General features: G+C 34.8%; 1 protein-coding gene across 13 annotated transcripts in view; it reads right to left on the bottom strand.

Annotated features, from left to right (window-relative positions):
- LOC113919824 (phospholipid-transporting ATPase IB-like) overlaps positions 1–23348 on the bottom strand; it is a 237857-nt gene that overhangs the window by 27932 nt on the left and 186577 nt on the right. For 10 of the 13 annotated variants that reach the window (XM_027589591.2, XM_027589588.2, XM_027589592.2 and 7 more), the window contains 4 exons: positions 14469–14530; positions 11480–11536; positions 8650–8757; positions 822–910 (listed from right to left, as the gene is read on the bottom strand). The exons of 1 other annotated variant lie outside the window; for it this stretch is intronic. In XM_027589591.2, coding sequence (XP_027445392.1) covers positions 822–910; positions 8650–8757; positions 11480–11536; positions 14469–14530 — 316 coding nt within the window. The remainder of the gene's footprint in view (positions 1–821; positions 911–8649; positions 8758–11479; positions 11537–14468; positions 14531–23348) is intronic. 2 more of the 13 variants (XM_027589596.2, XM_027589598.2) reach the window with 2 other exon arrangements.

Raw genomic sequence — 23348 nt, 5'->3', positions numbered from 1 at the left:
TTTTTGGATCTAAGGGCACATTTTCTCAAATAATTGTGTTTGCCCTGATACATAGAAGGATTAAGGAAGAATTGGACATTAAAAAGCAAAATTAATTTTATCCCTTCTAGAAATTCCTTTCTCTGCTTCTTAGTTTGAAATTTGTAATGTTTCAGATCTCTGTTTATGTTGCAGATTATGTACAATGATCTTATGTAAGTTATTTCTGATTTGAAATCTTGTAATTTCATGGATTTTTTGTCCCACATTAGGGATTGCAGGGATTTCTAGCACCTTAGTTTAAAGCTTTTTTTTCCTGTTGGATTTGTTAAAAAAAAAAAAAGTGGGAGAATTCTGTAACCTAATAGTTACATATTCTGGGAGAACGATATTTGACAGATTCTTATTCCAAATGTTTTTAAAAAGTGAAGAATGTCTTTCTAATTAGAATATCTCCCTCCTATTTCTTATTATTAGCTTTTAATCTATGATCCTCTGATATCAGGTTTTGGTTCCTCTAAAGTGGAGAGAAGTTATATAATTCCCACTTCTAAACAGTAAATGGATGACCTTTCAGAAAAAAATCACAAACGAGGTAATATCACTACAAATTTTACCTCTTGTGAATTTTGATTCCATCTTTTTTTTTCCCCCTAAATTGATTGCTGGTAAGTCAGTGGCAAAGGCAGAGGGCATTTACTTCCTCTAAAAGTTCCATGATTTTTAATATTCATAAAATGACAGATTTTTAAATTTACTTTAACTTGAAAACCGTATAATTGGAAAAGGACAATTAACCATGACAACGTATCTTTTGGTTACTACTTCATTTTTCAACTTACAATTTCCATATTAAATTTAGAATCAGGCACACAATGGGGACTATGAAAAAACCCAGCCAGAAGTGTGGACAAACCAGGACCATATTGACCTGCAAATAAACAGAAATAAAGAATATCTAAATAGGAATCTTTTAGTTTGTCAGTATTGTGTAGAAAGTGCAAATTTCAGTTTCCCTTCTCCTCCACAAAAACCTGGAGATGCAGGTATGGATGCAGTCAAAGAGTCTAGAACTACTAAACCAATGTGAGTACATAAAGCCTAACTATAGTATTAGCTAGCTTAATTTAATAGTATATTCTGTAAACAACCAACTAAATATTTTGATCAAATAAGTCATATCTCAGGAATGCAAGAGTATTACCTAGCAATATTCCCTAGCAATACAACTTTAACTTCCAGACATTGTGTGTAAGGCAATTCTGCCATTATAGTCCCCTGAAAAAATTCACTCTTCTCTCTGCCTGACAAATTGGTAACTAACAGATCACTTTAATTCAATAAGGACTGTACTGACTTGAGACTGGGTAAGGCTCTGTACTATTTATATATTTTTAATTTTCTGTATATTCTAATATTTCAACATCTTAAAAAACCTTTCTATCTGGAGACTGCCCCTCCCAGGGCTAGTCTGTTCTTAGAGATAGTAAGATCTTAACTGGGAGGATGCTTTTGATCTGCAAACTCAAGGGCTAAATCCACAGCCCTATCTCCTCTAACTGGCCCATACACCCCAGGAGGCAATATTCCTCTGCCGTAATCATCCCAGAACCAGGGACCAGGCAACTAGAAACCACCTCTAGCCCAAATCCTGCAAAAATCACTCAAACTATCCATTCCTGGGTTGTTTACCCTGCTCTGCCTTGCTTTTCTGATGGAAACCCCAATAAAGGCAAGGCCTAAGTGCTCCCCAGCTCCTGTGTTCTGCCTCCTGACCACCCTGCTATCTTTCCCTTGTGGCCCTATGTGGCATTCTGTGCTTTATCTTTAGGAACTGTGAAAATGATAAATTTTGTTAAAATGGCAATAGTAAGTCCTTACCTATCTGTAATTACTTCAAATGTAAATGGATTAAATTCTCCAATCAAAAGACCCAGAGTGACTGAATGGATAAAAAAATAAGATCCAGGTGTGCCTGGGTGGCTCGGTCAGCTAAGCATCTGCCTTCAGCTCAAGTCATGATCCAGGGTCCTGGGAACAAGCCCTGCATTGGGCTCCCTGTTCAGTGGGGAATCTGTTTCTCCCTCTGCCCCTCCCCACCCCCAGCTTATGCATGTTCTCTCAAATAAATAAAATCTAAAAACAAAAATAAGATCTAACAGTATGCTGCTGATAAGAGACTCACTTCAGCTTTAAGGACACTTAGGCACAAAGTAAAGTTATTGAAAAATATATTACAAGTAAATGGTAACCAAAAGAGAGCAAGAGTGACTATACATATTAGCTAAAATGACATTCAGGCCAAATTGGTCATAAGAGACAAAGAAGGTCACTGTATAGTATGAGGGTCAATTCATTAAGAGGATATAAGAATTGTAAATTTTTTTGCACCTAACATTGGTGCACCTAAATATTTAAACCAGATACTAACAAAACTGAAGGGGCAAAGTCAGAGCAATATAATAATAGTAGGAATTCAATACTTCACTTTTAACAATGGCTAGATCATTTGGACGGAAAACTCAATAAGGAAACAGCTTACCTGAATAACAAAATAGACAAGATGGACCTTATAGACACATACAGAACATTTGATCCAACAGCACAAGAATATACATTCCTTTCCAGTGCACATGGAACACTCTACAGGATAGATCACATCTTGGGCCACAAAGCAAAAAGACAACCTACTGAATGGGAGATATTTGCAAATCATATATCCAATCAGAAATTAAAATCCAAAATACATAAAGAGCTTATAGAAGTCAACACCAAAAAAAAGAAAAGAAACAAATATTTCAACTAAAAATTGGCAGAGGACCCAAATAGACATTTTTCTAAGGAAGATTTGGAGACAGTCAATAGACACATGAAAGGATGCCCAACATCCCTAATCATCAGAGAAATGGCAGGTCAAAACCACACCTTATACCTGTCAGAATGGCTAGAATTAAAACAAAAAATAACAAGTGTTGGTGAGGATGTGGAGAAAAAGAAATCCTCATGCAATGTCAGGAATGTAAATTGGTGCAAGCCACTGTGGAAAACAGTATGGAGGTCCTTCAAAAATTAAAAAAGAAACACTATATGATCCAGTAATTCCACTAATGGAATGAATAAGTCATGGTATTAAAGGTATACCACAGTGAATATAGTCAAGGATATCATAATAGCATTGTATGGTGATAGATGGTAGTTACACTTGGAAGTGAGCATAGCATAACATATAGAGTTGTTGAATCACTATGTTATACAGTTGAAATTAATATAACACTGTAGGTTAATTATACTTTAATTAAAAAACAAAGCTCAACAAAAATAGTTGAGAAACAGAAAAGGAAATTGGAAAGTATCTTTAGACAAACAAAAATGAGAACACAATGTATCAAAATTGGGATATGATAAAAGCAATTTTAAGAAAGAAGTTTATAGCAATAAATGTTTATATCAAGAAAAAAGAGATCTCAAACAATCTAACTTAACAACTTAAGGAACTAGAAAAACAAGAACAACTAAGCCCACAGCCAAAAGGAAGGCAATAATAAATACCAGAGCAGAAATAAATGTAACAGTATTCTAGGATGATGGCAGAATAAGCAGCAACGGGGATCTGTCTCCCCCCCTAGACAACAAAACTGCACTCCTAGAATGTGTCTGTTTTTGGACTCTGAAATCCGTTGAAGGCTGGCATATTCCAGGGGGTGACTTGCATGGTAAATTGTGTTTAGCTTTGGTCAATTTCAGCTCTTAGCACTACCCAGTAGTAGCAGCTACCCATCATATACTCCCAGTCACATATTTCTGGAGCATCTTGCATACAGGTTAGGGGAAGCTGGCTGGGAGAAAGGAAGCTGTTATCCAAATATTGGAGGTCTTTGATCACTGATTGCTGCTTCTGATCACAGAGGTGCAAAGAGGCAGACAGCAATTGTTGTACATCCCTGCATTGTTCCAAGCCCCTCCCCTCTGGCTGAAGTGACTTCAGAGGGCCTTAAAGCACCAGAACTCTTTTTCCACTCCATTTTTTTCATTTTTCCCCTTTTAGGAGCCAGACATATTTAAAACTAGGACATTCAAAAATAGCTATATATACAAGTAAAATTAAAAAGTGACCACTTATGCCCAGGGAGAAGTCTAGAAAAGACCTAAGAGGACAGTAAATGTATGCCTCAAGTTGATCCTCAGCACAGAGGCAGCCTACAATAAACAAACAAAAATAACAAAACCCAGCAAAACTTGGGGAGAAGGGAAAATTTTATTTCCAGAGTTACCACATTATTAGATTTAAATTTTCAGTGTTCAACAAAAAATTCATAAGACATACAAAGAAATAGGAAAGTGTGGCCCATTCAAAAGAAAAAATAACCTTTAAAAATAAATAAATAAATAAATAAATAAATTAGTCAATTTTAGTTTATTTTTGTGTATGGTGTAAAAAGTGGTCCAGTTTCATTCTTTTGCATGTAGCCATCCAATTTTCCCAACAACATTTGTTGAAGTGAGTGTCTTTTTTCACATTGCATATTCTTGCCTCCTTTGTTGAAGATTAATAATTGACCAGGTAATCATGAGTTTATTTCTGGGTTCTCTATTCTGTTCCATCGATATATGTGTCTATTTTTGTGCCAGTACCGTACTGCTGTGATTACTATAGATTTGTAGTATCTTGAAATCTGGGATTGTGATACTTCTGGGTTTGTTCTTCTTTTTCTTGAGAGAGAAAGACAGAGAGCTGGGGGGGAGGGAGAGGGAGTGAGAAAATCTTAAGCAGGTTCCACAACCAAGTGTGGAGCCCGACATGGGGCTTGATTTCACAACTGTGAGATCATGACCTGAGATGAAATCAAGAGCCAGACGCTTAACGAACTGAGCCACCCAGGTAGCCCTGTTCTTCTTTTTCAATATTGCTTTGGCTATTCAGAGTCTTTCCTGGTTCCATACAAATTTTAGGATTATTTGTTGTAGTTTTGTGAAAAATACTGTTGGTATTTTGTTAGGGATTGCACTAAATGTGCTGATTGTTTTGGGTGATACATTTTAACAGTATTTGTTCTCCCAATCCATGAGCATGGAATATCTTCCCATTTGTTTGTCATCTTCAATTTCTTTCATCAATATTATATAGTTTTCAGAGTACAGACCTGTCACCTCCTTGGTTAAGTTTATTCCTAGGTATTATTTTTGGTGCAATTGTAAATGGATTGTTTTCTTAATTTCTCTTTCTGCTACTTCATTATTAGCATATAGAAATGCAACTGATTTCTGTATATTAATTTTGTATCCTGTGACCTTACTGAATTCATTTACCTGTTCCAGTAGTTTTTTTTGGTGGAGTCCTCAGGGTATTCTATATATAGTATCATGTCATTTGCAAATAGTGACAGTTTTACTTCTTCCTTACCAATTTGTGTGTCTTTTATTTTTCTTGTCTGATTGCTGTGGCTAGGCCTTCCAGTACTATGTTGAATAGAAGTGGTGAGAGTGGATATGCTTGTCTTATTCCTGATCTTAGGGAAAAAGCTCTGTTTTTCACTAAAATTCTCAATTTTAATGCAGAATTTATGACAATATAAATATTCTCTCCTAAAATAGGAACAAAATGAGCTTATCACCATTCCCTTAATAGAGTACTTACTTCACCACATTTATGAATTAGGGCTCATTTAAATATTATTTAAAGAAGCTTAGCAAGGCATAATTGGCTTACAATATACTGAACATAAAATTTGACAAACATGTCAAATTAAAGTGAACAATTTGACATGTTTGACATACATTATGCTAATAAGATCATTACCACAATCAAGAATATATCTAGCACCCCAGGAGTCTCCTTATCCTGCAATGTGAGCATTCTTTCCTGCCCTTCCCTGCCACATACCACCCACCACCCTGTCTCCAGTTAACCACTGGTCTGCTTTCTGCCACTATAAATTTGTTGGGAATTTTTATAAACAGATCCATACAGTTTGCAAACTTTTTGGCCTGGTTTATTTCTCTTAACATAATTATTTTGAGAGCCATCCATGTCGTTGTATGGGTCAATAGTTTTTTTTGTTTCCTTTTTATTGCTGAATAATAGTCTATTGTATGGTGATTTGTCTTTTCATTCACCTGTCAATGCACTTTTGGGTTGTTTCAGTTTTGGCCATTGCAAACAAAGTTGCTATGAATATTCATGTTCAAGTCTTTGTGTGGACATATGCCTTCACAGGAAGTGGAATGACAGGGTCTTATGTACATGTACGTTACACCTTTATGAAACTGCCGAACTGCTTTCCAAATCAGTTGTACCATTTTACATTCTTATGAGCAGCATATGAGAGTTGCGATTGCTCCACATCCTCAGCAACATTTGGTGTTGACATTTTTATAATTTTAGCCATGCTAATAGTTGCATGTTGTTATCTCATTTTGGTTTTAATTTGTATTTACCTCATAACTAATGATGTTGAGCATCTTTTCATTTGCTTTGTTATTCATATATATTCTTTGGTGAAGTATCTATTTGAATATTTTGCCCATTGTATACTTTGGTCATTTTATCTTTATTATTTACTTTCTTCTTCTCAGTTGGGTTTCATTTGTCCTTTTTCTAGTTCCTTAATGTGGAAGCTAGAGCTGTTTATTTGAAAACATTCTTTTTTACAGATATAGTGCTAAAAATTTCCCTCTAAGTACATCAGCTGCATCTTATAAATTTTGATTCATCATGTTTTCATTTTCATTTAGTTCATAATGTCCAATTTCCTCTCTGACATATAAATGAAGTATGGCAATTGCCCTTAACTCCTGGACTGACTTTTAAATTTTTTAAAGGATTTTCTTTATTTGAAAGAGAGAGGGAGAGCGCGCGCAGAAACAGGGGGAGCAACAGGCAGAGGAAGAGGAAGAAGCAGGCTCCCTGCTGAGCAGGGAGCCCAACATGGGGCTTGATCCCAGGACCCTGGAATCATAACCTGAGCTGAAGGCAGATTCTTAACTGACTGAACCAGCCAGGCACCCCTGGACTGACTTTTAAGCAGTGCATGAGTATGTTGAGACTTTCAGAGACTCAGCAGAAAACAACAGGTTGAAAAACCAAGCAAGATTTGGTGCCCACCCAATGTTGGGGAGATAGAGATTGTAGTTTAAATCTTGTCAAGTGGGAATGCTCTTGGTAAATATCCAGTCTACTTGAGATCCCAGAAAAGCCATGCCCTGGAACGAAATGCCTCAAATTAGAAGAAAGTACTACACCCTGGAATAAGGCCATGATAGTTAAGGGCAAAACCAAGCTTCAAACTACCCTTGGCCCTATCAAAGTCTTTCCCTGGTTCTGTGCCTACGCCTCTCACTTCTCTATGGCTACATCTTCTTGAGGGTTTTGTCCCTCAAGTACAGGCATTTCAGCAGCCCGAAACTCTAAATTCTACCTCCTCCTCCCAGTAAGATCACTGCATTAACTTTGGGCTCCTTTTCTTGTACTGCGAGTTGAGAAATACTCATAGGGAAGATGCCAAGATAAGGAAGGGAAAGGCTTCCCTTCATTCAAGAATCATATCCTCAAGTATTACCTCTGTTGGTTTCTAGCCAATGTCTTCAAATAATTCTTATTTGAAGAAATATTCTAGTTTTTAGAGCTGTTTTTGTCAGGATTTTCCAATACTAGACACTTAGTCGTGGCTGAAACAGGAAGTCTCTTAAAATTCTTATTTCCTGAGAATTGGGCTGACACAGGCCAGGGGTACAAGGATCATCTCTTATTTCCACAGAGAAAGACAGTATGACAGATAGGCAGACAGACAGGGATTGAACTGGGCAACTCTGGACCTACGTTTCTCTAGTTAGTAACTGACTGACTTTGGACCAAGGTTATTTCTAGTCCTACAATCATGTGATTCTGTGATTCATATCTAAGCATCACAGGCCTAATCCTCCATTATAAGTATAGACAAAGTAGAATTTAGAAATATGTAAAAAATTGTAAAAGTCTAAAAACTATATCACTTCTGAGGTTTGATATAAGCAAAGTAACAGTTTCATGAAACTAAATATTTAGAAGCTGGAGCTTCTGGAGCTCCAAGGAATGTGAATTCTGGTTAAACATTTCAAATAAAAATGTTTTCATGGGTGCCTGGGTGGCTCAGTCAGTTAAGTGTCTGCCTTTGGCTCAGGTTATGATCCCGGGGTCCTGGGAATGAGTCCTGCATTGGGCTCCCTGCTCCCTTCTCTCTCTCCCTCTGCCTGCCGCTCTGCCTACTTGTGCTCTCTATCTCTCTGTCAAACAAACAAATAAAATCTTTAAAAAAATGTTTTCTTATTTGTCATGTGTCCTTTCCAAGTACCAAATAGCACATAGCACATTACATAAAAAATATAATTACAGTATTAGCTATTTTGGATGATCCTGAAGTGATTATAGCTTTTATCAGTTATGCACAAAAGATAAAAAGTTTGGAAACCATGGTTAACATATATAGTTTGAGGTAATGAGATTTTAGATAAAATAATACTTAAAACATCAACCAGAATTTAGCTGGATCACCAACTATTTCTAATTGTGTTGATTTTTTTCTTCTCTTTCCAAATCACTCTGAGAGCAGATAACATAAGCTTTTACTATTAACAAACATAAGTTTTCAAAAGGGATGTATAGTATACTCACCACTGACAATTAATAAAACTAACCTGTCCTCTCATTTCAGGAGCAATAGGAATGGTGGGCCATACGAAAGAGTAAATTGCCAAAAACACCAGCCATATAAGTATGCTTCCCCAAATGGCCAAATGACTAAACTGCAGAAAAAATATTACAGAAACACTTCAAGCTTTTCCATTTAAAAGAAAAAAATAACTATCAACTGACAAAATCATTTGTCTAGGCCATATGTATTCAGATGAAGAAAATTATAATCTTTTGATTTCTTGATACTTGAGACTTCCTTTCTAACATCCTTCTCAGAATATTTTGCTGTGGATTCAAGGAGCCATTGTTTAAAGTATCTAAAACAACTGTACCTTGTCACCTAAGCCAAGTGATATTTAGTGTCTTCAGTGAAACTGTCAACTCTCAATCAGAATTGGTTCATACAATTGATAGGTTATTCAAAGAGACTTCTGCTTCTGCCCACTTATTAAAACAAAGATCTCTTCAGAAAAAAAAGTTTGAACAGAAATCATTAAGAGGGCTAAAAATTTAACCCTATCGTATCTGTTCTGCATGAATAATTCTGGGACAATGGCAGAAGTTGTGACTCTTAGTTTGAAACTGGAAGGTTTTCTGTGCATATCAAGTGTGTATATCATTCAGATTGAGGGTGTTGGCTGAAGGATCACTGTCTGTGCCTGGGGCTGGGAACTGTGACAAATTCTTAATGGTTAATGCTAAGGAGGTAGGTCCTTCTGTTGATCTGATCTGTTGCCTTGTACGATTTGTGTTAGCAGAGGAATCATAAGGAAAATGAATAGGAGACCTCTGTTCTAAACCTGGCTGTGCTGGGCACCTCAGAGTTACCATCTGTGTATAAATCAGTGATTTGAGAGACAAGATGATTTCTTAAGAGCTCAAGTGCTCTCATCCTGTTAGGTACTGCTCATTACTTAATCCTATCTGAAAAACAAAAATATGGAGGAAAAAAACGCGATCTGCTATTTTCTCAGAGTATTTATTTTTACTTCTTTATGAGTCATTTTCAAAGGCAGTTTTTTATACTCTTTAGAAATAATCTCTTAATCATGGAACACTACATCAAAAACTAATGATGTAATGTATGGTGATTAACATAACATAATAATAAAAAAAGAATCTCTTAGAGGATTTCTCTCTCATTAAATAGAACTGGTCTCCTGAGGGCTCTTTCTTGTGATCATGCAGGAGATGATGGAGAAGAGAATCAGCTCAAGACTGTGAGCTTTAAATTTTTCAAGCACTTCAGTGTATTTTCATGTAACCATTCCCTTATAGTTGGTATTAACACATGGGCTGCAATGCAAGGCATTTTTTGCGGCTTAAAAAGAATTTTCAGGTCGGTTTCCGTCAGGACCATCACCTTGGGGGCAGCAGCAAGCCACCATTGCTGCTCTGAGATATATTTTGTTATCTCTCTCTGCCCTGGCTCATTCTCTGAACTAAACAGTGGCTGCCAGCACTCTTCTCCAGTGAAGAAGTACGGGCTCCCTCCTTGACCTTCCCCATGGGGTAGAGTAGCCTATGACCAAAATTGAAAACCAGTCCCTTTTCTTTCCTGCCCCAGTTCCCAGGTTCCTTCCTAACCAGCATGTGAGCTGGAGGGCAGGAGCCTGGTAGCTCATAGGCCAGAAGAGTTTTGTTAAGTCTGTTTTGGCCTTAAAATACTACCTTATTCATAAATGAGATTCACCATATGCAGATTGTGTAGGTGATCATGGATCAAACACTCTTACCGAAGAGAATTTAACAATAATTAAAAGGAATAGAAAATCATCGTTTATGTTACCTTAAGGCAGTATAATACACACAACTGGTGTGTCTTATGTATTGCTAATAAAATGTTTTTGTTCAGAATGCTTCAGTCCCAACATTGTGTTGATGTTGCATTAGGGAGAGGGACAGTGAGAACTCTATTCATTGGAGAAGAAATACACGATATGCTACGTAATCTAAGCTCTCCGAAGGTGACAGGCTGATAAAAATTCATTTTGTCTCATAAACTTTTGAGTACAACTTGGAAAACAACTTATTTTTATGGGTATATGTGTGTATATGTACTTACATACAGATTCACTTAAATTATTCAGCAGTTCATAAAAACATTCTACTTATCAGAAGTTCTACTTTTAATAGTATCCTAGGGAAATTATTACTCATGTCTGTAAGTACACGCATATTTGTGTTCATAACAGTACTGATTATATATTATTTATAGTAACAGAAATTAAAACAATTATTCTAAAAGTAATGTAAATAATAAGCATCCAGGTGATAAAATATTATATAGTGAGATATAAATATTAAAGATATAGAAAAATGTTAAAGATCTAGTATTAAGTGAAAAAAGCAAATTACAAAATATTAGGTACCTTAGAATTCTCTTTTTATGAAAAGAAAACCAAACCAAGCACATGTAAAACAAAGGCTGAAAGAATAGAACAAAAACTAAAATGTCCATGTCACTGATACAGAAAGGTATGGGTAATTTGTATTTCTTTCTTTTTCTGTTTTTGCTAAATTTTCCATTATAATTTTGTTCCTTGATAATAACAATGAATTAAGGATCTCATGTAATGATAACGTAAGAATCTCTAATGTCATGATAAATTGAATCTATTTCTAAGATGTAAGGCAGGGAAATGAATATTTTAAAGACATTAGATTGCTAATATGCCACCATCCAGTTTAAATCACTTGAATATGCAAAACAAAAGAAGGTAAAATATGAAGACCAGGAAAAAAAATGCTTACTACTTTTCTAAACCTTAAAAGTAAATCAACATGCAAACAACTATACTGGATTAAGGAAATACCCTCAAGAATACTCACTTTATTCCAAGATAGTGTCTCCAAACCAGCTTTCAGACAGACAGTAACAATTACATACTGTGCACGGAGATGAGAAGGGGAAACAGATTGGAAAAATGTGTTAAAATTTCCACTAGAATCCATGTTACCTCACTCCCTTCCTGATTCCTCCCATCCATCCCTGTTCTCCATGTCCAGTGAATTCCGGTTTCATAGGTTTTGCTAGGTTTTAATTGAGGACAGAATGTAGTACTTTTCAATAAATGTTTCATATTTAGAAGCCCTTTTAACATATGACAAAAATCATGTTTATATCATATATATATTTATATTTTTTATAAATAGCACGGAAGATTTCTTTCTCATTAGAAATCCAAGTGCTATTGATAAAAAGCACAGTTGAACAGGGTAGATTGAAATCATCATAAAGAACATTTTGGCTATTCTTGGCCTTTTGCATTTCATATATACATATTTTAGAAATAGCCCGTCAGGCACTTGGGGCTTTTGACTGGGATTATAATGAATCTATAAATCAATTTGAGGAGAGCTGACTTCCTCATAGTATTGAGTATTCCAACTAATGAGCATGGTATATTTCTCCATTTAGATGTTCTTAATGTCTCCAATAAAGTCTTCTAATTTTCCTCAGAGGTCTTGGACATCATTTGTTAAATTTGTTTGTTTTTCCCTTGTTGGATACTATGGTAAAATAGTATATAAATTTTTTTATTTTCTAAATATTTGCTGCTGGTATGTTGAAATATAATTGGTTTTTTAAAACATTGGCCAATATCCAGCAAATTGCCAACCTCTTTTATTAATTGTGATATTTTATTTGTAGAATTTTTTGTATTTTTTGTGTACACTTGTATCACCTCTGATTTAAAACCAATTTTTCCCCTTGCTAAGACTTGTGCTCCTTTTCTCATCTTCTTATTGTGTTGGTTAGTAACTCCTCCACAGTGTTGGAGAGAGGCGGTAATACTGAGCAACTTTCTTAATCTCAAAAAAAAAAAAAAAAGCTCTAAGTGTTTCATTAAGTATGATTTTGTCACAGTGTGGGTTCCTGTGCAACAGATGTGTGACATACACTGAGTGTTTAAAGTCCTACTTTTGAAGCAGACTTTATGTCCACTCCCTAGCTCTAGATTCAGCATCCCAGCTAGCCTCCATCATCTCATCTAAACTATTCCAAAACCTTAAAGGTGCCCAAGCACTGGCCTCTACCTACTGCTCCAAGTTCATCTTCGCCATTATCCTGAACCTCCCTTGCCCAACACACGTTCACACTGTGCTCTAGTTCCATTGGCCTTCTTTAATTCTCTGAAAGCATTAGGGTGGACTCTACCTCCCTGGAGGTTTACTGTATTCCTCCAGGCACTATCTTTGGGCCTAGTACTTCCTCAAACCCACTGGCACTGGGAACAGTGTATCATGAAGGCTGAGTTAATGACCTCACCATCCTGACCCTGCCAACTCTACCATCTCTCCTTTGGCATCTCATATTTAGCATTGGTCTAGTCCCCTTTCCTTCTTTAATTGCTACGCTAAATTTATTTTGCTGTAATTTGTTGGTGGTGGTTTTACTATCTATACTTTTTTTTTTTGCCTTGGGAGATAGAGATTCCATGAGATCAATTTACTCTGGCATCTTGACTATCTTGTACATTTGTATATATGCATGCATGTCTGTATGTGAGGAGGTCCGAAAAGAAAGAAATTTGCTGTATGAGTATGTCCAAATAAATAAGACACTACTATCTAACCACATTTGATGTTTAGGACTATATAATATAGAGTTAAAAGCCACACCCAATAACATGAAATAATAAAGACAACCAGCTAAAGTGAAAAGAGGCAATATGCCAATAAATTGCTTCTTACATAGAAGAAAACATGAGGAAAAATGGTTTGTAGTTTTCTTGTTCCAACATATGTTGTTAAATGAAAAGGAATAACATGCAGAGGAATATGTTTCTACTTGCATACAAAAGGGATAACATACAGTTAAATACACATCTATAATTTTAGGAATTATGAGTTAAAAAATTAGTGGCAGACACAAAACTCAGAAGCCATAAAGCAAAATATCAATAAATTTAACTACAGAAAACTAATCGGAAGAATATATGTGTGACAAAAATGCCATGAAAAGTGAAAATGTAAAACAGAATATATTTTTGTAACAAATGTGAGGAAAAAAATTAACATCCTTAACATATAAATATCTACTACTAATAATAAAAAGACCAACAAAATAATAGGACTGCTAAAGTAATTCAATAAGCCTTCACAAAAGAAGAAATGAAAGTGGTTTTTCATGAAAATATGCTTTTCTTCAAGGCAAAAACTGTGATAGAATACCATTTTACCTACTAGATCAAAAAGTGTGATAAGACTAACACCCATAGGGGCTTAGGGAAACTGATATTCTTATAACTAGTTGTTATAAGAAGAACCTCTCTAGGGGATAATTTAGTAATGATTTTCAAAATTCACAATACTCTCTGATCCAGCAATTACACTTCTAGAAATTTATCCTACAGATATACTTACTCATGGGCATAAAGGATAATCTTTGCAGCATTGTTGGCAATGGCAAAGGACCCCAAACAATCTCAAGGTCCACTAATAGGAGACTGGCTAAATAAATAGTGGTGAGTTAGTCATATAAGCAGACCTGAAAGAATGAAATAGATATTTATGGGCTGGCTTGAAGCCATCACCAAGGCATATTGTATAGTGAAAAAACAAGATATAGAAGGCACCTCCCTACCTGTACAAAAAAGGGAGGACATATACATTTGTTAAATGTATTTCATATTTCTAGAAATTATACATATACTCCCACACATATACACACATGCATATACAACCACTGTAATAGTTCCTTCTTGGAAAAGGTATTGGAGCATGAGGCAGAATTAAAATTTATGAAATTCTTATAATGCTTGAATTTTTCAATTAAAAACTAGAAAAAGTGATTGAATCATATGGGTGATCTTACCGTATAAATAAAATTTCCAAGAAACAAATAGTCTGTAGTGTGACCCCCTTGTAAGACCATATCTGAAAAATGGAAAAAGTCATTTTTTTTATCTTTATAGAGTCTGAAACATAGATTTGAATTTATTTTTATCAAAGGAACCCATACTGGCCACCAAAAATGTTTCTCAATAATTGGTCATATTTCTAAAGTGACAACAATGCTTGCTTTGCCTGTCACAATTGTGACATTTTTCTATTTCTTACTCTCTCCAAAGACATACTGAGCAAAAAATGAGTAAATAAATTACAAGGAGTACATGAATGTGATTATGAAACCTAGTTTTACATGCATATAAACCATCTGGCAAATTGAAAGCCCAAACAATCTCATGAGTGATGCTAGGAAACAAGGTTAGGATTCTAAGCATTTTAAAATCACACTTTTCACTCTTTTTCTTTTCCAGGATTACTAAAATAATCAACCTAACAGATAATTTAAATTTACAATGGAATTTCATATTCTCTTATTGCTAAGTCTGCTATAACTTATGAATTTCATTCTGTATAAAGGGTGAAAACTATCTCAAGATTAGGATGATTTTTTCACTTATTTTCACTTTTTAAAATTCTCAAATATATACTTGTGCTTCTGGTCCTGGTTGATATGGAAATGTGGGGGTGCAAATTCCTGATCCTAATACCAATTCAGAAGCTCACATATTCCATTTTCTCTTGATTTAGGGCCCACTAAAATACACAAAGCTCATACTCTTTCTTAAACTTATCTGCAGTGGAATATTAAGGCATCTCATTGCCAGAAACTATAGGTAAATATGTGGGCCAGGTTAGACCAGCTAGGGAAGTGACAATCAAGAGCCTGAATTGTGTACAGACTTAACTTGCTGAGTTTTAATGGGAACAGAGTGATAGTATAGATGAGAACAATCTTGCAATTGACTAGAAACAGGGAGAAAACTGCATAGAAAGCCCATAGTAGTGAGTTATGTTGTCCAGATGCATATTCTCAAAGGGAAGAGAGAAATTATAAGCTTTGTTGGGACAAAAGGGAAACTTCCAGTTTGCACTTGGTGATGTGAAACAAATTCTTTTCCTTCCGGATATTGTGCAAAATCAATGATGCAAACAGAGCAAACCTCCACAGAATCTGTGTCAGGGAAACTATGAGACAAAAAATCCACAGTCTCAGAAAGCTAATGAGGGCTTCCAAGCAGCTAAGGTGAGCAGAAACTATGCTTGGTGATGATAAAAGCACCAGGGCAAAGCAAATACCAAGCTGGCTGATGGTAGCAGACCTCAGAAATATCAGCAAAAATACTCTCCTTGAAAGAACCTTCCTCCAGTAGCTGGGAAATAAAAATCTAATTTCTTGAGGAATAATATAAAAGTAGGCACAGCATCCATAAAAACAGACTATAGGAAAAAAGGCAGGGTATTCTATTCTATGTGATTTGTGTGGTTACTGTTCACTACACTATAAATTTGCCTAATGTATGTGTTTGAAATTGGTTTGAAATCAGGGGCTCCTGGGTGGCCCAGTCAGTTTAGCATCCCACTGTTGATTTCAGCTCAGGTTATGATCTCAGGGTCGTGAGATGGAGCCCCACATTGGGCTTTGCACTCAGCACAGAGTCTGCCTGAGATTCTCTCTCTCCCTCTCCCCCTGCCCCTCCCCCATCCATGCTATAAATAAATAAATAAATAAAATCTTTAAACTGAAAAAAAATTGTTTGAAAGCAAATTAAAAGAAGAGCACCAAAACTTATTAGATAAAGTATACTCACCAAGGGATTAAAAAAAAACTATTACAACTAGCCAACAAAGAAATGATTGGAGAAGTCAGAGCAAAAAGACTTACTGTGAGCATTTTATATATTTAACTATAGAGTTAAAATAAAGCAAAAACAAAAAATACGGTGCTAAAACGATCAATCTGATTATAATTATTCAATGCCAGACACTGTGGGAATGATGCAATTTATATAAGATCCAGGGATACAGGTTATTTAGATGGGAAGTAGAGTAAGTTTGCAGATTTTCTCATCTATAATTGGGAGTCTAAAAAATATTCAAAGCTAACAAGTAATGGAATTACAAGTTTATATAAAGTATACAAGTATGCCATGTTCAAGATAATGGGTTGCTAGAGGGAAGGGAGATGGAAAGATGGGAAACATAATTTTATCATACTTGGAAACCAATGGATTTGTCCAAAGAAACAGCACTGTCTATATAAACTTATAATAAAAATAAGCATAAGGAAAAAAATTCAAACCTTCCTGGATACCACAAGACAACACACAAAAAACCCACAAAGAAAGCCAGGCACATAAAGATTAGAAAAGTATATTAAAACAGGAAATGCAAAGTCAAATGAGATATTGCAAACAAAAACCCATTTTTTAAAAAATGACTCTCCAATTGTGTCTCAAAAACAAAACCCAATTCTATGCTGTATACAAGCAACAGACCTAAAAAAAGTAATTCATAAAGTTTGAAAAGTAAATTACAGGCATGAAAAATACAAATTCAAAGCACAAAAATGATATTAATATTAAGAAATTGAGGCTGAAAAGAACGAAGCCAGACAAAGAAGAGAACTTTGTAATGCCAAATGGTACAGGTTGCAATGAATATGAAACAACTAGAAATACTGGTGCAACAAATAACATACATTTCTAAACTATAAATTATGAGAAATTAAAAGGGAAACAAATATGTTAGTAGTAGTAGACTTTACCTTACCTTTCTCAGTACATGACAGACTAGTGACAAAAGAAAAAAAATTAGAAAGATCAGGACTTTTTCTTTTACCTATGAAGAAGCAACAGTAATTTTCCTCTTGCTATAATCAATTAGAAAGTTGAACAAAACATATGAAATATTTTTTTCAGACACTGGCTAAAAAGCACAGGGTTGTGATCCCTGAGAGAAGGGTAAACAATTAGGTGAGACCTACCACTGCCCTTGCTTCATACTTGGAGGCAATTTCTGGTGATGAGAAAGAGATTGGACTTTAGACAGGCCAAGATGGCTGGAATTTGCAGAAGTGAACACTGGAAATGAGAGAACAATGCTGAGAATGAGCTCCAGAAAGTCACATGGGATCTTCATAAGTGGCTGAATGCCAATCTGCATACGTGTACTGAGAAATTTCACAAGGTCACCAACAAGCAATTACTGTGGAAAACCAAATTACCACAGAACTGCAAGTTGAAAATTGCCAGATCTAATATAAAGCTAGGGTTTACTCAAATTTCCATGGGCCAAAATAAAGAGACATCATTAATATATGAAGCATTCAGTAGACACCCAAGAAGAGAGAACCTTTGTAGAGGAACTAAATTACTTCTATAGTAAAAGATACTCTACAAGACTCAAGAAAAACAGATCTTAGAAGGATCAAACTGTTCATAGGGAATGTAACTGCTGGCCAAAACAAAGTCAATATTTAAATGTATACCACAAAAAAACATTCAGCAGCATAAAATTCACAATGCCCAGTCTCCATTATAAAATTATGATATATGAAGAAGCAAAATTTTGACCCATAGCAGGGGAAAATTGGTAATAGAACCAACACAGAAATAACAGACATGTTGGAATTAGCAGAAAAATCTCTAAGATAGCTATTATAAGTATCACAATTACACTCAGGCATTTGAAAAAAAAAGAGAAAGGAAAGAGGTAAAGAAGAACTAATTAGAATTTCTAGAGATGAAGAGTATTAACATATGGAAGGAAAATGTCACTGGTTTGATATTACCTTCAGAGAGACTGTTAAATAAAAGATCAGTGAACTTAAAGACATGGCAAAAGAAACTAAAAATGAACCAAAAGAGAAAACAAAGATGGTATAAATGAACAGAGAGGTGGGAAAATATCAAAAGTGTCAACAGATGTGTAGTTGGAGTCCCAGAAGAGAGGAAAAAGACATTTATGAAAAAGCTAACATCATGATTAATGGTAAAAAATTTTTTTTTCCTCCTAAGAGGAAAAAAGCAAACACGTCCACACTCACTACTTTGATTTGACATTGTTCTGGAGGTTGTAGATTCTGCATCAGTGCAAGAAAAATAAATGAAAGGAAAGGAAGTAAACCTCTCTTTATTCACAGACAACATGGTTTTATATATAGAAAATCCCAATAAAGCAAAAAAAAATAGCTACTAGAACAAATAGTGAATTTAGCAAGGACACAGGATGCAAGTTATTGTAAGAAATAAAAGGTATTTCTATATAGTAACATTGAAAAATTGGAAAATAAGATCTAAAAATGCCATTTATAGTAGCATTCAAAACTTGAATACTGATGGATAAGTTTAACAAAAGATGTGCCAAGACTGTACATTAAAAACTCCAAAACATTCCTGAGAGAAATGAAAGACAACTTAAATCATTGGAGAGATATACTATATTTATGAACTGGAAGACTCAATAATGTTAGAAATGTCAATTTTCCAATTCTCCTGATGTTAAACTATAGATTAAATGCAATTGCAATCCAAATCCCAGTATTTTTAATTAGAATTTGAAAAGCTGATTTTTAATAATTTATATTGAAATTCAAAGGACATGGAATAGCCAAATTTTTTTCAGAGAAGTTATACTACCTGGTTCAGGATTTAAATATAAAGTGCAGTTATCAAGACAGTATGGTCCAAAAATAGACATGTTGATCAATGAAATAGACATCTAGATCAGTGAAACAGATTTCAGATATAGATCCATACATACAGTTTCAAAGATGCCAACATAATTTCATGAGAAAAGCATAATCTTTTCAACAAAAGGTACTGTAACAACTGGACATCAATATGCAACAAATAAATCTCAACTTTGACATCAAACCATAAACAAAAATTAAAATAGATTAGAAAACTAAACATAAAACCTAAAAAGAGAAAACTTCTAAAAGAAAACAGCATTAGTCTTTGTAACCTTGGGGTGGGCAAAGATTTCTTAGGACAAAAAGAAAAGCACAGACCATAAAAATGTTTCAGTAAATTGTACTCAAAATTTAATACTTCTGATTTTAATAATATTAGTCAAGGCATAGATTAAGGGAAAAACTTACAATGTACACATGAAAAAGGATTCTTATTTAGAAAGAACTCTTGCAACTCCCTAAGAAAATAATTCAATTAAGAAGGGGGCAAAGGAATTAAAAAAACTCCTTCAGAGAGGGTATACAAATGACAAAGGATCACATGAGAGAGGGTCTATATCATTAGTCATCAGAAGAATGCAAAATAAAATAACAAAGAGCTAGTGTATAAATATTTTAGTGATGTAAACAGTGATACAGGATAAAATGGGGTAAACTTATTCACACTGAATTTCTAATTTTAGATTATTTGATAAGAAACCATCGTACAAGTAAAATTACAGGCCCTGATTTATATATACCCAAGTTGCAAATGGCCTCCCTATATAATGGGCTTCTATGGCAACAGAACCTTTTTCCAAGACACTTCTGTGAGGATCTCGTGCCTGGGTCTTGATCCCTGCCCCCATCACCACTCCTATTTTCCTGCCCTAAGAGCCTATACTACCACAGCTGCTGGAGAAGATACCCAGCTGCAACTTGCATAAGACCACCTCAATCTCTGAGAACTCAAAGAGGGTAAAAAAAAAAAAAAAAAAAAATGTGATATTGAACAGGTCAGTGACACCGTTATAAGTAAATTAAAAATGGAAAATACATCCTAAATTTTAAATAATTGTAATGACCTTTTAGAATAAAATTTTCATTAGCTATAAATCACCAGAAATATAATTAATACTATAGAATACAAAGCATAGTAAAGCATTAAAAAAATGAACATTTTTGAAATATGGAAAATCATCATTCCTTGCCTGTTTGCACTTGTACTAGAGCAGTAATTCCCAAACTTGTCTGTACTTTGGAATATTCTGGTGAGCTTCATAAGCTACTGATGCCTGTGGCCTAACCACAGAGATTGTGATTCAGTTGGTTTGGGGATGGTCTGAGCTTTGGAATTAAAAAAAAAAAAAAAAAAATCTTCCACCCATTCTAACATACAGATAAGTTTGGGAACTGCTGTAATTAGTAGAAAATGGTAAGGAAGATGGATTTTCTCTCTCTCTCTCATTATTAATGTCTTGTATTAACAGATTTCATGTGATACAAGTTATAACATAAAGAACACTATGTAGATAACGTATACCTGGTCAGTTACATTTAGTATGACACATTTAGGCTGAATTTACAAAGTAGGAACCTGGAAACACTGGTTGTCACTTCACATAACTTCACAATGGTGACTGAGAGTTTGTGATTATGTAGTTTGCTTGCCTGTTGTGTAGAAAATACCTTTAAATTTGAACATGTGTTAAACCTGTTAGTGCCAAAAAAAACTGCACCAGGTGTTGTGAGCAGTTAAATAATTCAGTCCCATTAACTTTTAAGGAAATTGGCAAAGATTATTTAAATTAGTTCTCTGTCCCACCCAGAAAGCACAAATAATCAGTAATTGTTTATTCCTTATAGAGAATATGAGGGTGTCGCATGTGTGTGTGTGCACTGGGGAACATGTTAAGTGTCATGAGATGGAAAATTTTCATGAATCTCAGAGAAAAATGCTAAAAAATGAATGTCTTAAAAAGAATTAGCTTGTTTAATACTTGACATTAACAACAATTTCTGTAAAATACTAATTTAGTAAAACCATGGTATTTCTCGTTCTGGATTTGCATTCATTATTACTACAGTGGTTCAGATCCCATTCTATATTTTGAGGATGATCTATGATCCCCCAAATATATTTTATTTATTGTATAGTGAGCATTCTTTTCTCTGGACTCTTTGATATAGTATGAAGTTAAGTCTTCATTTTTTTTTTACCAGATTTATTGAGATATAATTTACATACCATAAATCCACACACTTAAAATGTACAGGTCAATGGCTTTTAGTATATTAACAGAGTCTTGCAACTATCAGCATAATCAATTTTGGAACACTTTCATTCCCCCACAGAAAGAAACCCCAGACCCCTCAGCTGTCACTGCCCATCCCTCCATCCCCCCAGCCTTAGGTGAACACTAATCTATTTTCTGTCTCTATATATTTGCCTGTTCTGGACATTTCCTGTAAATAGACTCACACATTACGTGGTCCTTGTGACTGGCTTCTTTCATTTAGTGTAATATTTTCAAGATTCATCACTGTTGTAGCATGATCGGTACTTCATTCCTTTTTATTAACTAACACTATTCCATTGTATGGATGTAGCACACATCAACTGTATATCCATTCATTGATTAATGAACATCTGGGCTGTTATGATTAATGCTGCTATGTTTACAAATTTTTCTGTGGGCATAGATTTTAATTTCTCTTGGGCATGTACTTAGTGTAATTGATGGATAATATGGTAACTCAATGCTTACCCATTACAGGAAGTGCCAGACTGTTTCCCAAAGCGGCCACACGTTCCTGCCAGCTGTGTATGAGGGTTCCAGTCCCCACATCCTTGCCAGTACTTATTGCTATGTGTCATTTTGATTATAGCCATCCTAATGGACAGGAAGTAGTACCTCATTGTGGTTTTAATTTACATTTGTTTAATGATTAATGATGTTGAGCATCTTTTCATGTATTTATTAGTTATTTGTATATCCTTTGGGGAGAAATGTCTATTCAAATCTTTTGTATGTTTTAAAAAATTGGGTCTTTTTGTCTTTTTACTGTTAAGTTGTAAGCATTCTTTATATATCCCAGATAGAAATCTTTGTTATAAATATAATGAGCAAATGCTTTGTTCCATTCCGTGGGTTGTATTTTCATTTTTAATTGAAATATAATTAACATACAATGTTTTATTAGTTTCAGGTATAAAACATTAGACAAATCTGTCCATTACTCACTGCTCACCATGATAAGGGTTAGTCACCATCTGTCACAATACAAGGTTATTACAGTATTATTGACTATATTCTTTATGCTGTATATTTCACCTTTATGACTTATTTTATAAATGGAAGTTTGAACCTTTTAAACCCCTTTCATCTATTTCACCCATCCCCCATCTTCCTCCCATCTGGCAACCACGAATTTATTCTCTGTATTTGTCTGCTTTTTTGTTTCTTTGTCCAGTTGTTTTGTTTTTAGATTCCACATGTAAGTGAAATCATCTAGTATTTGTCTTTCTCTGACTTATTTCATTTAGCATAACACCCTCTATGTCCATCCAGATGTCACAAATGGCAAGATTTTGTTCTTTTTTTATGGTTGAGTTATATTCCATTGTGTGTACGTAAGTGTACCACATCTTCTTTAGTCACCTATGAATGGACACTTGGGTTGCTTCTACATCTTGGCTATTATAAGTAATGCTGCAATAATCATAAAGGTGCATATATCTTTTCAAATTAGTGTTTTTGTTTTCTTTGGGTAAATACCCAGTAGTGGAAAAACTGTGTCATATGGTATTTATATGTTTAGTTTTTGAGGAACCTCCATACTGCTTTCCACACTGGCACCAATTTACATTCCCATCAACAGTGCATAGGGCTCCCTTTTTACCATATCCTCACCAACACTTATATTTTGTCTTTTGGGGATTAGCCATTCTGATTGGTATGAAGCGATAGCTCATTGTGGTTTTGATTTACATTTCCCTGATGATTAGTGATGTTGAGCATCTTTTAATGTGTCAGTCGGCCATTTGTATGTCTTCTTTGGAAAAATGTCTATTTAGGTCTTCTGCCCGTTTTTAATCAGATTGCTTTTTTTTATGTTGAGTTGCATAAATTCTTTATATTTTTTGGATATTAACTACTTTTCAGATACATCATTTGCAAATACCTTCTCCCATTTACTAGGTTGCCTTTTGTTGACGGTTACTATTGTTAT

The sequence above is a fragment of the Zalophus californianus genome, chromosome 3 (genome assembly GCF_009762305.2).
Source record: "Zalophus californianus isolate mZalCal1 chromosome 3, mZalCal1.pri.v2, whole genome shotgun sequence".
NCBI lineage: Eukaryota > Metazoa > Chordata > Mammalia > Carnivora > Otariidae > Zalophus > Zalophus californianus.
The sequence above is the reverse complement of the archived record's forward strand: the minus strand, read 5'-3'. Positions and strand labels throughout refer to the sequence as shown.